At 46.3% G+C, this 14975-nt stretch overlaps 2 protein-coding genes across 2 annotated transcripts; one reads left to right on the top strand and one right to left on the bottom strand.

Annotated features, from left to right (window-relative positions):
* Positions 1-698: 698 nt before the first annotated feature.
* On the bottom strand, positions 699-6032 carry supt7l (SPT7 like, STAGA complex subunit gamma). Its single transcript, XM_071536533.1, has 5 exons — positions 5966-6032; positions 4567-5050; positions 3742-4066; positions 1738-1975; positions 699-1353 (listed from the first exon to the last, which is right to left on the bottom strand). Exons 2-5 carry the CDS (start codon positions 5007-5009, stop codon positions 1055-1057), a joined length of 1305 nt encoding a protein of 434 aa, XP_071392634.1. The 5' UTR covers positions 5010-5050; positions 5966-6032; the 3' UTR covers positions 699-1054.
* Positions 6033-6285: 253 nt separating this feature from the next.
* Positions 6286-14967, top strand: slc4a1ap (solute carrier family 4 member 1 adaptor protein). The gene is made up of 14 exons (XM_071536529.1): positions 6286-7128; positions 7679-7910; positions 8239-8367; positions 8617-8677; positions 8820-8959; positions 9095-9255; positions 9556-9625; positions 9773-9962; positions 10678-10774; positions 10952-11219; positions 11751-11849; positions 11952-12037; positions 12137-12206; positions 13135-14967. Exons 1-14 carry the CDS (start codon positions 6286-6288, stop codon positions 13182-13184), a joined length of 2496 nt encoding a protein of 831 aa, XP_071392630.1. The 3' UTR covers positions 13185-14967.
* The last annotated feature ends 8 nt before the right edge of the window (positions 14968-14975 follow it).

Raw genomic sequence — 14975 nt, 5'->3', positions numbered from 1 at the left:
CCATCAACACTTCCGTAGTTTACCCACTGGCACGGACAATTACCTAGCTAATTGTGGAAACGACAGAGGCACACAAAAGAAAATCACATGTATTCAAAACAGCTTGCTCATTTGGCATGCAAAATTATGCATACTGTAATTAATTTTCCATTAAGGCTGAATTGATGTTGCCTTCATGATGCAGACAACCAAGTTATAATTGCCTCTGGTGTTGCATTCACAGCTTTGCTTCATTACTGAAACAGATGCTAATTTAGCAGAGCAGCTTCAGGTTGACAGGTGTGTGAAGTGTGCGTCTCCGAGTGTGTCGTCTCGGTTTGTCGTTCCGCTGTGTTGGGCTGGAATACTGCGGGGGGGGGGGGGGTTGGAAATGTATTATAATATGCTACGGCATGTTCATGAGGAGAGGAGAACATTTTCCTTGTTGGCGGTGCATCATTTAACCTTAATGGGTGACATGGGCAGTGATTGGTGTGTGAGGAGAAAAAGACATTCTGTTAAATTATTACGACATGCAGCTGAATACTTTGCTTTCTCAAGGTATCAACAGTTTTGGCCCTCTTAGTTTTCTTTACTTTTTTTTAAAATTGATAAGGCTAATTGTCAAGCTCTAAAAAAATCTAACTCAATACAGTCAAAAATCACTAAATAACCCAAATGTGTGAGACTGATACTTAAAAAGAAGACATTTATTCTTTTGGCATTTAACCCTATTTATATAGCCAGTGACAACATTTTCAGCTATTTTCTCAAACATTCTACTCATGCGCACAATCTTGAAAAACTACAAAATACTCATCAGTTCAGTTCTTTCATGTCATTACCGGCCCCTGAGGCTTTCCATGACCGTCCCATTCAGTTTATACGATGGCCGTGTACAATGGACTTTTGCACTGTTATGAGGAGGGGAGACCTAGGGACTAACCTTGTACAAGTGGTGTATTCTACCACTTTTATCAAATCTAGTCGGATTTTCATAGCAGGATAGCCAACTTGGAAGACTTGCTGGTGATTTCAGAGTCCGCTGTCTCTGGTCCGGCTGGAGACGGACCCCTCACATCTTCTTCGCCCGTTTCTTGGGTCTCTGGTTGAAGACGGGCGAGGTGCCCATCAGGGAGTCGGGCGAGTGCGAGGCGTAGCTGCCGTCCGACGCCGCGCCCCCGGGGGAGGGCGCCATGGCGCCTCCGGACTCGCTCATGGTGGACATGGGCCCCCCCTCCTCGAACACGTCGCCCCCCAGGACCCCGTGGTGGTGGTGGTGGTGGTGGTGGCCGGCGCCCTGGCCCTCCTCGCCGTCTTGGGGCTCCATCTTCACCTGCGGCCACAGAGGGGAGCTGTTGGCCCCGCCGCCGCCTGGCGAGAGCAGGGGAGAGGGAGCGGACGAGATTAGCATTCGTGAGTATTTGTACCACAGAATTGACAACAATCAATCAATCAATCAATCAGCAGACAAGTTCTGATTGATGTGAACTTTCCTGCAAAATCCGATCCAGTGGCACACATTGTAAAATGCAGTAGAGGCTGCCAATCTTCTTGTTTGTTTGCAGTAATTGCACTAATGTCTCAGAAGTAATGTGGTAATGATTTAGTGATGTTTAAATGCAACACTTAGCACCTTTAATTACTCCACACGAGTATACAGATATAGCAATACTCAAGGTTCAACCCCAGCAGACATCAACACCATCTAGGAGTTATGCATAAATGTATACATTTGAATATGAATGCTAGTCTAACCTGAGGCGTGAGGAGAGTGGTCCCCGTCCAGGCCGGTGGCCAGCCTCTCGCCGTGGGCCCCCAGCACCCCCATGGGCAGGGCCTGGTCCCCGGAGGCCAGGTCCGCCTCGGGCTCCTCGCTGACGGGGAAGGAGATGTCGCTCATGGGCTCCTCCTTGATCCTGGGCGGCTTGGAGTCCTCCAGGGCCTTCTCCGGGTTCACCAGCCGCTCGTACTCCTCGGACAGGTCCTTGCTCACCTGGAAGAGCAAAAACATTGTTAGTCCCATTTCACTGGTATAGGCCGGTGGATGAAGAGAGGTGAGAGCTGAGACTCTTCAATAATAATTCAGTAATGATCACATTATTCTTTTCTGACCTGAAAGAGTTTGTAACATAATGCTGCACTAGTGGAATACTTTTTAATTACAATTTTTCAGTGTTTGTCCTTCAGTCTGCTATGTTTTATGTGTTATGGTAAATGTGGGAATATGGTATATGTAACACATTTACATTTACACATGTTAAAATCTCCAAGTGAAATTTATTTTTACCAGTCCAGCTGAAATTATGAAGAAAAAAGTCTGGAAAGGAAAAATCTAATTTTGAAGTTGACAAACCAATAATTGAAGTTAAATATGTTAGTATTGACCGAATAATTTAATATATAAGCCTAACATATATATATCTACAATAGTACAAATATAAATATAGGGCATATAGCATGATTAAAGACACTAAAGCCATACAATATTCTCTCTCCTTATGGAGACTGAGACCAAAATAAAGCCTTGCTCACAGACAACACGTCTCTTTTTCAATTTGAAAGGGCAAAATCCTCACTAAAAGAGGTGAACAGTCTGTGACATCATCAAATGCTAGTCTTTGGACTTCCTCTATTGACAAATGAATGGGACGCTGACTTTGTATGCACTGTGACAGCAGTTTGCTCATGTTAACAAACCTAAACTGAACCTGTCCCAAGATCACGGGATTTACATATGCAAATTCTGTATCATGTTAGATTTTGACTTTATAATCATCCATTCAGACACAAACAACAGTCACATCCTTACTAAGGATGTGTCCAGTTTCTCATGGTCAGTGAATGATTAAATGAATATTCAGATATTGGGGTACAAAGGATTTTAAAACCGATCATGGACAAAAATCATCACTTCCATGAATTTGTGTTTTCTACGGTGCTATCGGCTGCATATCTTCAGCAGGCGTGTTGGCACTGAGGGAAGAGAATCTCTCAGTCTGGCTTCCGTCTCCCTTCTGAGCAGCTTGCACAGACGTCGTCAAGCTCGTTTGGCTCGGCCCGTCTTCCTCACTTGTAGGAATAGCTGGATGCTTTTAGAGATGACTCGGCGTTATTGTGGTGGAGCCATGGGTAGCTTACACTGAACAAGATTGTACTTTACTTTCTTGAAGTTTGCCCATGCTGGGTTCTTTGTGTGGCTTTGATAATGAAATTGCTACTGAAAGCAGCTACTGGAGGACGAGGACAAAACAACATGAGAGAGATGGAGCAGCCTCCCTGGTTGCATAGCTACTACACAGCCATTTGAGCACTACATTGTTAGTTAATCTCTGTTAAAATTATTTTCATGATGTATCTCAATATTTAAAAAAATGTTAAGAATCAAATTACAGCGATTATCTTAGTTGTGCTCAGAGCCAGAGTCGAGGTGCTGCCTATAAAAACATCAGTAAAGAGAACAAAAAAATTAGGCGCTCAGTAGAAAAATATAGACTATATTTGTTGCATTAAAACTTTTCTGAGGTATTCAGATAAGGTGACACCATGTAGGTGCAGTCTGTCAATGCCATTCTGTACTTTCATCCATGTGTTCAATTGCAGAGGGCTTGTGTTATTTTAATGCAATAAATAGAGTCTATATTTTTGAGTGAGCGTTGCGCCTAACTTTTTTGTTCTCACAGCCAAATTACACAAATCCACGTTGATCCCTGTGGAGAAATACATGAATACTTGTTTTTTATGACCCATCCTACTCCTCACCTGGAGCATGTAGCTGTGATAGTCCTTGATGCGCACTTGCCAGAAGCGCTGCAGGGCCAGCACGCTGCCGATGCCCACCTCGTGGAACACCTGCTCCACCACGTCCGGGAACGGGCTGGCCCCCTGGCGCGCCTCCCGGTCCACCGCCACCCGCAGCAGGCGGCTCAGGCGCAGGTAGTGCTCGTGGACCAGGTCGGTCAGGGTCTCCAGCACGCTCTCCTGGGCCGACTCGAAGCCGGCGTGGGCCAGGACGGTGGCCACCGACTGGTAGAGGAGCTGCCGGCAGGAGGGCCAGCTCAGCTCGGTGACGGGCTCGCCTTCACCCCTTTGGGACGGGAGAAGAATGGGAGGAGATGAAAGGTGATAACTGATGGAGAGTAGCTAAACTGAACTGAAAGTATAGCTGTGAAATGTTAGATAATAAATGTGTAAACCATAACAAATCATAAATAATTACGTCCGCCAAGGAGGTTATGTTTTCGATGCTGTTTGTTTGTTTGTTTGTCTGTTAGCAGGATTACGGAAAAACTACTGGCCCGATTTTCATGAAACTTGGTGGAAGGGTGTAGCATGGGCCAAGGAAGAACCCATTAAATTTTGGAGCAGATCCGGATCCGACTCACGAACAAGCAATAATAGCACAAACCTTGGCAGAGGTCTGCGCTCTCCGAGTGCCCTTCTAGTTAACTATAATTTCATGTGTTACAGTAAGGAAGAAATCTTTTGCCTGGGTAAAAGTAATGAAAGTTCATTTCATGGGGACTTTAATTACAAACAAAACAGACAGTAACATCTTGGCACAACCGCCCAAGCAGAGCAACTCACTTATAGAAGTCACTTTCAGGGTCACTGTGGCGGAGCTGGAAGGGCTGCCGGGGGGCTTTGCTGTCCAGGGGCAGCAGGTCGTCCGGCATGGCAGGCGGCGTGGGCGGGCGGAGGGGCAGGTTGGCGTCGGCCTCCTCCGGCTTGCTGCCGCCCTCGGAAGACGCCGAGCCCTGACCCTGACCCTGAGCCTGGGCCTGGGCCGCCGCCAACAGGCCGCGGAGTCGGCGGGCGTGCTGGCACAGCTGCACCGTGTGGATGGTGAGGCTGCAGGGCTCCGAGGGGATGTCCAGCATCGTGGTGGGCCGCGGGCGCTGGGCCGACGGCTGGTGCAGGGGGGGGTCCTGCATCTCCACCGAGCGAAACTCGCGCTGGAGCAGGTCGAAGGAGCTGCGGCTGGGAGGAGCCCCCGCCGGGCCGGGGATCTCACCCCAGTATCGCATCATGATGACTGATCAAAGACTCAAGCTTGCGTGGCGTCTGGAATCTGGATATGAGAAAGGAGGAGAGGGAGGAAGAGTGAGCATCACAATCAGTGAAAAATGAAGAGGGTAAATAAAAAGGTGGGTAATCTATGGCCTCCAGTTGGTGATCGTCATAAGGCAAACAACCTAAAATATAAGTAAAAATCAATTATATTTTCCGAATAGCATTTGATTTTGATTTTTTTGAAGTCCCTAACTTAATTTAACTTATAGCATTTTGATGCTTCTCCCTATGACACTGAATTTATCTCATAAAAATGCATACTAGCATAAAGAGATGGGTATGCTCTATTCGGCAAATAAAAAGGGTGGGTAAATTAGTAAACTGAAATTTAATACTTCCTTGCATATCGGCAAACATATATATGTCGTAGGAAGATGCTTAAGACCTTTCCCGAATCGTTAGGGTCTCCTGGTCAATTCGGCATACAGCTGATCCACCGAGCAACACCTTTTTCCAATAAAATATCAACTTAGTGGTTCGCACTCGCTACCGCAATTAGAGGTGTAACCTGGGTGTAACGTTATTATGGTGGAAGAAGATTGTAGGACTAGCAGGCAAACCAACTTTAACAGTTGAAATTTTATTGAAATAAGTGATGTCTGGTATACTGGATGTGTGCCGAATTGAAGAGTGGATTGTATTCATCCGTAAAAGGTCTTAAGTCATGCTCTACCGGGTACGTCTGTTTGCCGAATAGCAAGGCCACACAGATTGTCAGATTTATGAGTGGAGTTTGGCATTTGCTCTCCAGACAACGCAATGTTATCAGGGCTAGGTAGCAGCACACAACACTCATTCATACGGAAGCAAGAGTGGCTAAGCTACAAAGCAGCTAAAGCACGTAGCAGTATGTTGACATTATGTCAGATAAAATGTACAAAAATGACTCCATGAAGGCATAATAGTAACTCACATCACTGCAGAGATGGGTAAAATGTTTTGCTGGTCGTGAGACCGTTGCACAGGAGCGAAGCTTTCTCTGTCCGTGTTGTCAAAAACGTCGGGTAAACAGCTAGACAATGTACTTTAGTTCCGCAACAAAGAAATTATCTGAAAGGGATACATTTATACATTTGATTGTCATACGGGACGGTTTACTTATCATAACGCTTAAATACAATTTCTTTGTTAGATACATTTATTATCAATCATTTTGTGTGTTTTAAAGACCCATTATTCGAAATCTGGTGGCGCAGAAGAGCCGGGCACATTTTACAGTCGCACCAAATAAACATGGCGGCCCCCTCGCAGTCAGAACAGTGTGACAGAAATGCAGATGAAGAAATTGACTCTGCCATGGAAACGGACGACGGCTTGACTAACGAGAACGGCGGCGAAGCTGAGAAGAAAGACGAGGCCGAAAACGGACACGAAGCAGAGGACCCCTTTAAGAAACCGGCTCTTTTCGCTGCGCCTTCCCTCGCCAGCAAGCGCGGTCCCGCGCCGTCAAAACCAGCAGCCGTCGCCGAACCAAGCAGCGAGAAAGAAAAACACAACGCAGACGTAGACACCGCCAGCACCAGCGACGCGCCTCCAGGTCCTGAAAATGAAAACAAAACCCCCGAAAAAGGCCAGGAAAAAGACGGCGAACAAGGCGACAAGGAAAAGGCCGTGGCTCCTGTCAAGACTAGTAAGCAAGAAGCCAGACCCAAGGTGCTTCCAGCCAAGGGGCCACCGGCTGGGAAATTCCCCCCTCTCCCGTACACAGAGCCTCCGTGGGGAGGGACGGCAGCAGATATCCCCTATGCTCTTGAAATCCTCAAGAACGGCGCCATAGTGGATACGGTGCCCCTCACGCACAGAAGTTACTTCGTGGTTGGACGTTTACCTGTGTGCGATGTGTCCCTGGAGCATCCCTCCATCTCCAGGTACCATGCGATCATACAGTACCGCGGGCAGCCCGGGGGGGAGGAGGAGGAGTCGGTCGGAGAGGAAAAGGGGTTTTACGTCCACGACTTGGGCAGCACACACGGTACCGTTGTGAATAAGAACAAGATTCCCCCGAAGACCTACATCAGGCTTCGTGTTGGCCACGTACTGAAGTTTGGTGGGAGCACCAGGCTTTTTATCCTGCAGGTAAAGCATGCTGTGAACCCAGATTTTGTCTTGATATGATTTCACTGGATGACACACACCTGACATTAAAATGCATATCTAGGTTGCACATTGAAATCAGCTGTCTCTTTCCCTCACCAAAATACAGATTGCCACACACACCATCCATCCCATCCTCTTTAAGTGACAGTAAACACTTGATCTTGCTTGTTTCCCATCTACAAATATCTTGACAATCCATTTCGACAAGCATGTTTGATTTGCATGTATTTCCTGGTTGGATCCATTTCTGTAGTTGCTATATGTGGATTCGGGATATGTTGTATTCACACTTTAATGATAATGTGGCCAAAAGTGTCTCTGACCACCTTCAGAGGTAGTTTGGGTGATCAGATCTTTGTCTTTAGCTGTATTTTATGTGTTTTTGTTCCATCCAATTACAATATGATCACCCAAGACGCAAGTTACTGCTAGGTGTAAAGGTGGTCTATGAAAAGCAGAAATCCCCATTAATATTCCTGAGCACCTCTCCAATATAGACCGAATCTGTATCTTTACTGTCTTCCCGCAGGGTCCGGAATTTGACGAGGAAGAGGAGTCCGAACTAACGGTGACAGAGCTGAGGGAGCGTGCCCGCAAACAGAGGGCGGAGCTGGAGAAGAGGATGATGGGAGAAGGCTCCGACGACGACGACAACGACAACGACAACGATGAGGGGAAGGAGGAGAAAGACGGTGAAGGCGGAAGCGACAAGGGCCGGGGGAAAACAGCAAAGGAAGATTCAGGCTGTTCTTGGGGAATGGGTAAGCTTTCCTGCAAAGAATGGGAACAGTCCAGCCTATATTCGGATGATTGAGAGATTGAGAACAGGCAAAGACCAATAATATATAGACTATAACTGAGACTTTCACATGTTATCATCTCAAAAAGTTGCCAGCCACTGTGGCAGGTGACCCGTATTGATTTATCCACGGATTAAGCCGTGTCATCTGTGTCGACATGTGGCCGCCTTATCTTCCTGTTTGAGCTGGAATCGACTCCTCCGTAGGCAAGTAACTTGAGACGCAAAGTAATCCCCCCGGTTCTCTCTATTCCCGTCTCTCCATATGTCTCCGCAAATCCGCCCTATAGCCGAGGAGGCGGTCCCGGAGGAGGACGAGAACGAGGAAAACCCATTCGCCACGGAGTTCCATGAAGATCAGGAGGCCGCCTACCTGAAAGACCCCAAGAAGGCGTTGCAGGGCTTCTACGACAGAGAAGGTGAGCGCTCCTGCTGTCAATCCATGGCAAGAAGAACTCAATTAGATAGGTCTAAGGATATGCATACTTTCTGTGTGCTTATATAGAATGATTCTGGTCTGGCTGTGTGGTTAGTAATGGTTTGGAAAAGTTTTGCTGGCTAATAACATTGAAATAAATGAGTAAAACTGTATTGGTGAGATGGAGATTATGGAGAAATGGATTTGTTTCTTTCCCTTATTGTCCATGACTTTGTGTCTTTTATCCCAGGGGAGGAGCTGGAGTTTGAGTATGAAGACAAAAACCATGGCACCTGGCTCTGCAGAATAAAGTAAGCGGAAGTGTATGGACATGATATAGAGTTCTGGTCGAATAATCAGATTCTACGCTATTACTTTTTTGGCTAAGCAGAACTTATGTGAGCAAACTGATGTGTTTGCATCCAGCGATTGATGTCCGTCTTCCTTTTCTAGGCTGCCAGTGGACGATGCCTTGGGCAGGCAGCTGGTTGCCGAGGTGACTCACACAGGGAAGAAGAAAGAAGCCGCCGTCCAGTGCTGTTTGGAGGCGTGCCGCATCCTGGAGGCCAGAGGGCTGCTGCGCCAGGAAGCAGGTGGGAATGTCTGATAGCGGGAAAGGTTTGGACATGGTTGTAGCTTTTTCTGAGGATTGGCAATTATCTACACCGTATTTTCAGAAGCGCAATAAAAGCTTTACCCACTTAACAATCCCCCACTACCACCTCCAGTGTCCCGCAAGCGCAAGAAGAAGAACTGGGAAGACGAGGACTACTACGACAGCGACGACGACACCTTCCTGGACCGGACCGGCGCCGTGGAGAGGAAGAGGCAGGAGCGCATGAAGAAGGCGGGCAAGATCGAGGAGCGGCCTGACACCTACGAATCGCTGGTAATAATCTACTGCCCCTGGTTTGACCCAGGTCTGGTTTGACCCAGGTCTCAACCCTGATCCTGACCAGTGTCGTTTTGTGGGATTGACTTACCTGGTTCGATCTTGTCACACTGATTATCAACCTTGTGTATTTCCCGGGTCACTAGATGGGCAGCTAAATTTAAGTGTCCTCCTAAGGGTGATGCGAATTAATCTTTTGTACTTCTTGGTGGTAGTAGGCTAAAACCTTAATTGTTGTGGTATGCTATAGTGAGAAGCAGAACTTTGTGTTGCATCACTTATGTGTTTTTCAATAAGGTGGCCAAACTGGCAGAGGTGGAGAAGGAGCTGGCAGAGATTCAGAAAAAGCTCAGCGCTGGTGGGAGAGGTGAGTCAAGATAAGCTGTGTGTTCACTGTTTGGTGGCCTTATGTCTCGCTATCTCTAAATAGTCCCATCTCCGTCCAGTGTATGTGCCCTTGTGTCACTGTATAGCCTATATATATCAGACCTTTCTGCTCGTTCCTCCCTCTCAGACAGCTCCGGTTCTTCCACCGAGGACCCCCTGGACGCCTTCATGAGTGCGGTGCGAAGCGAGGCGGCGATGGACGGCGTGGAGCGCAGGAAGCTCCACGTGCACATGGCCGACCTGCGCAAAGAGGCCCAGCGGCTACGCAAACTGGTCGAGCTCACGCGGCCCGCCCAGATGCCCTCGCTGCAGCCAGGGTGAGACACGACGCTGCGTTCAGGGGTCCCACAGGTTTAGGAATTTCGTAGAAATCGTAGAGAGCTGTATTTTAAGGAAAGTCTGAGAATTTCGTAAATTCCCTGAAGGCACAAAATGTCAGGGAATTTTACAAATGGGTCATTTTGAGGGAATCTACCAAAATGTATTTTACAGCTTCACACATCCCTTGCATTTGATAGATATTGAGAGTTTTGTACAACAAGGCCAAGGAGCATATAATGTAGGATTGAAAACACTGGTTTATGTGAACCTTCAGGTCTGCTCACAAAGAATCTCTGTAGGCTGCCAGATATAAAGCGTTGCACAACTTTTGTTTCAGAGGAAATTCAGTCACTGAAACGGTGACTAAGCATCGGCCAGTCCCACGTAGCCCTGCAGTAGAAATCAGGTTATTTATACCTGTGCATTTCTGTGCTGAGAAACGTCATTTACCTCAAAAGCAGAAATGTACAGTCTTAATGCTCCACCATTGTCATGGAAAGTTATGGAAATGTCTGTGATAATCTCTAAGAAGTGTCAAGCTAACAGTCCTGGCAAATATTTAATAGGGTTGTAATTTTGAAACACCCCTCACCTATTGAAGAAAATGATATTGTTACAAATAAATGTTTTGATATATAGGGGTAGCAATGTGATAAATTCCATTTTACAAGTGTAACCTTATTGATATTCTGATTTGTGTTGGTCTGATAGTGGCGCCTCAGACCCACAGAAGCCTAAGAAGGCCTTACCATTGTTTGGAGCCATGAAGGGAGGGAGCAAGTTTAAGCTGAAGACTGGTACTATTGGGGTAAGTGCTGTTGATAGCTGAGTGGAGGATCTAGTACTATTATTCTTCTAATTTTCATGTCTGCCATCTGACACTTTTATTCCTCTGTTTTGCATTTTTAATCTCATTACCTTTTCATCTCTTTTGCCCTCACTCATTTTTCCTCTGTCATTGATGCTATTCCTCTGTCTCTTCTAGAAGTTGCCCCCTAAGCGCCCCAACTTGCCCGCAGAGCTCTTCAACATGAAAGCGCTTCCACCAGGTGGAGAGGAAGAAGAGGATGAGGAGGAAGAAGAAGAAGAGGAGGAGGAGGCAGCAGGGAAAAATGAGGATGATAATAATAAAGAGTGTGCAAGTGTTGCTGACTCTAATGCTGAGCCTCTGGAGTCCAGTTCATCCATATCCCAAGAGAGCGGCCCCTCAAGGCGGCAGAGAGAGCAACCAGCACAGTCCCACGAGTCCAAAGGTTAGATTCCATAAGAATCATTAAACCATTGTAAGGTTTCTCCAGTCGGCAATAATAAGGAAACAAAAGTAAAACAATGGTAAAATATGCATTATGCATGGTTTATTAGTAGATTATTTCTACATGTATTAATCTATTCAATTATTCAGTTTCTTAAAACACCACTGGGTGGCAGTAGTTCTGTAATACAAACCTCATAGTGTTGGCTATGTATGCTTCCTGCCTGCCTTCTTTCAACAGGCTTATTTAGAGGAAAAATGTGCCCAAGTAGAGATCAAATATAGGTCATATTTTTCAAAACTATGTATTAACAAAATGTGTAGCAAGGTTTTAGAATTGGATGTGGTTTCCTCATTTCCTCATATTGTCAAAATCATTAGAGGAGTAATCTAACTTAAGATTAACCTTGCCCCACTTGGCTTGGAAACACCTTGTGGAACTGCAGGCTGTAATAACTTACTCATGGAAAATTTGTGCATATCCCTGATTTCAGTCCCTCAAGGTGTTGACATTTGTCTGATTTCTCATCAGGGCAAAGTCACAAACAGAGGAGGGACGAGGAGTCTGCTGCAGCAGCGGACCAGGCGCCTCACCGCAGTGCCAAGAAGGCCCCGGCCCCAACAAGTGCAGGTGGGTGCCGTGTCTGTGGCTGTGTTACTGTTTCGTGAGTCTGGGTTGTTTTGCGTCAGCGGTACCGACGCACAAGCTCTTAACGCCCCTACGTCTCTGCAGAGCCCAAAGCGGAAGGAGAGGAAGAGCCAGTGGCCGAGCCCAGTCCCAAGAGGAGCGGCAAAAAGAAAGCTATCGGCCCTAGCAGGGTAGGCCCTCGTAAACGACAGTGAACGTGTCATTTTGCCATACAGAAAAATATGCGTAATGTATTGCAGCTGCATATAAGTTTATAACTTTTCCCACAGCCGCCAGTGCCGCTCTCAGGACAGTATCCAGAAGACGACCCTGATTATTGTGTCTGGGTGCCTCCTTCAGGTAAAACAACCCTATTGATTTTAAATACTTGCACTAAATGTATTACTATGGATCCAAGACCGACCTAATGACCATTTGATCATGTCCTCAGGCTGCGTTCAAGCCTAAATAACAAGCAAAGTAAACTCAATCCCCCTTGGTTTTTGTTCTGATAAGCAGGACGTAAGCTCTTTCTCCAAAACCTAAGACCTTTTGTCTGAAGGAGCTTGTAAATAAGGGCATTTTTGTAATCCAAATATGGGTCAGAGATTGCAGGACATTCACAGCAGGATCACTAGTTTATATTAAGTATGAAGTTCCATTCTCCAGAGTGGCTTTGCTAGATGGGAGACTGGTGTCCCAGTGCAGAAGTAGGTACTGGAAAGGAAACGATGTTATCCTCATACATCCAGTTTCATTGGACGCTGTCCCACATTAAAGAACCCATTTCTCGTCTCTGTCTTGACGAGGACACATTGACACACGATGAGGCTGCATGTTGCCGGCCTACTGGGCAAAGGAACTAAGGAAAAAAGCAAATGGAGAGAGAGGAAGTTAACAGGCTTTCACGGTCCATTTGTGCAATGGGAGTTGTATTTTCATCGTTCGCCAAGGAATGCAGATCAAAGTCACTTAAAAATGATAAGATAAGCCTGAGTAAAATCAACTTTGAAACAACTGCCAAATGCAGCTTGGATTCAGGGCCAAAGCTCCTGTGTCTGTTTGGGACTGTGATTGGTTGTGCTGACTAGGTTTGCATGCAAGACTGGTGAAGGAACAGTATGTTATTGGCTCCATTGGGGAAATTCAGTAGTGTGACATTTCAAGTATCTTAGAATAGTCCTACCCTTTTATTTAGTGTTGCATATGATGTTCTTTGCTTTCTGTGAACATGACATCGTAAGTATGAATTCATTTGATGCCAAAACCTGCTCTTCGTCATTCATAGGTCAGACCGGAGATGGCCGCACCCACCTCAATGACAAGTATGGCTACTGAGGGAAGACATGACGGAGAACTTTCTCCTTTCTACCACCTTTTACACTGCAGATAAACACCTGCAGCAACACAGAGCCTTCAGTCTCCTTAGCACTGCCCACTTCCCTCCAAACACCCTCAGCCTGCTCCACTTCTGTGCCAGGCTGATCTACTGTTGACCGACGTGATAAAGAACCACCTCAAGACTTTATGATACTTAGCTTAGAAGAGCTTGAGAGAAACTGTGATAGACCGAAGATGGACCAAAAAAAAATGTCACGACTTCTCATTGTCGACTTCGAGGGGACTCGGGAGAAGGACGGAGCGGAGATAACGAGGATGCACCTTTTCGTTTATCCTCTGTCCCTTCAGCTGTTAAGACGCATTTGCATTCTCAAACTGTGCGATAAACAAAAGCACACCACTCCAATTCACATTAGCTCAAATTGGCAGGGGCGAGGAATAGCCCCCCCTCAGTGCAGACACTGGGCAAGCGGCCCGCTTGGCACTTTTCACCCCTGGAAATAATAGGAACGGGTAGCACTTGAATTTTGTCCTTTATTTGAATTGGCCGTCTTATATATCATCCAAGCAGAAAATAGAGGAGGACTGAGCAGAAGTGTTAACTGATCTCGATTCAGCTTTCTGGTCTTTTGGCTGCTCCCCTTGCAGTTAAATCCACCTGACATCCAATCTGTATCCCTCCCCTACTTGGCTTCAGTCGATTGCCGGCATAACCTTTTTTTTTTTTCTCCTTTTTTTCAAAGGAGAGTGTGTAGCACAGAGAGAGAGAAAGAGGGAGAGCATTGAAGCAGCTTTTCTGACCATCTGGACACTTGGATGGCTTACTGGATGAAACGCAAGCTGATAATGACTCAAGCTAAGTGTAGTGTGTGTGTGTGTGTGTGTGTGCCTGTGTACACGTACACACACACACACGTCCGTCCCTCTCAAAGTTCTCTTTTTAACAAGATTGTCTTTATGAGTGACTCAGCTATTGGTGTGCGTGTGCGTTTGCCTAGAGCAGGATTCCTCTGTGTCTGTAATCCCACACAGTGCTGTTGTTCCATTGGTTTCCTGCCATGCTCTTTCCACCCTCTCTTCTCTTGTCCTTTCTCCCTCTGACTTTGAGGGAGAAGAGATGTAAACCTATCAAAAAATGATGTATTTTGTTACATATTTGTATAATAAAGATGTCTGTACATAGGCTTTGGGGTCGTTTCCAGTTTTGGGAGTTTATTCTAAGCCGTTTACTTCTCACTGACCCCAGTTTTACTTAAACTTAACAACACTGCATCGCTTATATCACCCTCTTCCACTGCTGGGTCCTCTTCACTCTCAGGCCAGTTTTGACGTCAGAGCTTCTTTCCCCCTCTCCCAAGCTCACGCACACACACAAAGAGCATTTCTCAGGGAATGATCTGGCACAAAGAAGCTTGCGGGCTTGGCTGTAGATCTTTGGTGCGATGTTCTGCACCGTGACCTAGTAAATCGGGGATGGAAACAAACCGGTCTTCTCTGCCTGTGCCCATGAGATGTTATAAGCAAGTCCTGTGTCAACGCCACCAGGCAGATTCTTCACACACACACACACACTCAGATGATGTTCCAGTGATATATCTTACAAGCTCAAGGGCCTGTTTCCGAGATAGAGATACTTTTTTTTTTCCTCCAATGTGGATCATGTTAGTCTAAGCTTGTCCAGGTACCTGGCTACCTAGTGACCCGGGTAAATCTGGTCTAAAACACACACTTTTTCATTATCAACTTCCACACCCAAAGAGCTTGATGGGCTTGATCTCCGGGAACATT

The sequence above is a fragment of the Centroberyx affinis genome, unplaced genomic scaffold (assembly GCF_046629955.1).
Source record: "Centroberyx affinis isolate AG114_WGS23_722 - 3 ecotype Tasmania unplaced genomic scaffold, CSIRO-AGI_Caff_v1 ptg002888l_1, whole genome shotgun sequence".
Lineage (NCBI taxonomy): Eukaryota > Metazoa > Chordata > Actinopteri > Beryciformes > Berycidae > Centroberyx > Centroberyx affinis.
This window is presented reverse-complemented; position numbering and strand designations above follow the sequence as displayed.

Excerpts from the sequence above, each read along its gene's own strand:
- supt7l (XM_071536533.1), bottom strand. The coding sequence starts at position 5,009 with ATGATGCGATACTGGGGTGAGATCCCCGGCCCGGCGGGGGCTCCTCCC. Across the intron at positions 4,067-4,566 it reads CCTGAAAGTGACTTCTATAA|GGGTGAAGGCGAGCCCGTCA; the intron begins GTGAGTTGCTCT and ends CCCGTCCCAAAG. Across the intron at positions 1,976-3,741 it reads ATCACAGCTACATGCTCCAG|GTGAGCAAGGACCTGTCCGA; the intron begins GTGAGGAGTAGG and ends TTGCTCTTCCAG.
- slc4a1ap (XM_071536529.1), top strand. The coding sequence starts at position 6,286 with ATGGCGGCCCCCTCGCAGTCAGAACAGTGTGACAGAAATGCAGATGAA. Across the intron at positions 8,368-8,616 it reads GGGCTTCTACGACAGAGAAG|GGGAGGAGCTGGAGTTTGAG; the intron begins GTGAGCGCTCCT and ends CTTTTATCCCAG. Across the intron at positions 12,038-12,136 it reads AAGCTATCGGCCCTAGCAGG|CCGCCAGTGCCGCTCTCAGG; the intron begins GTAGGCCCTCGT and ends CTTTTCCCACAG.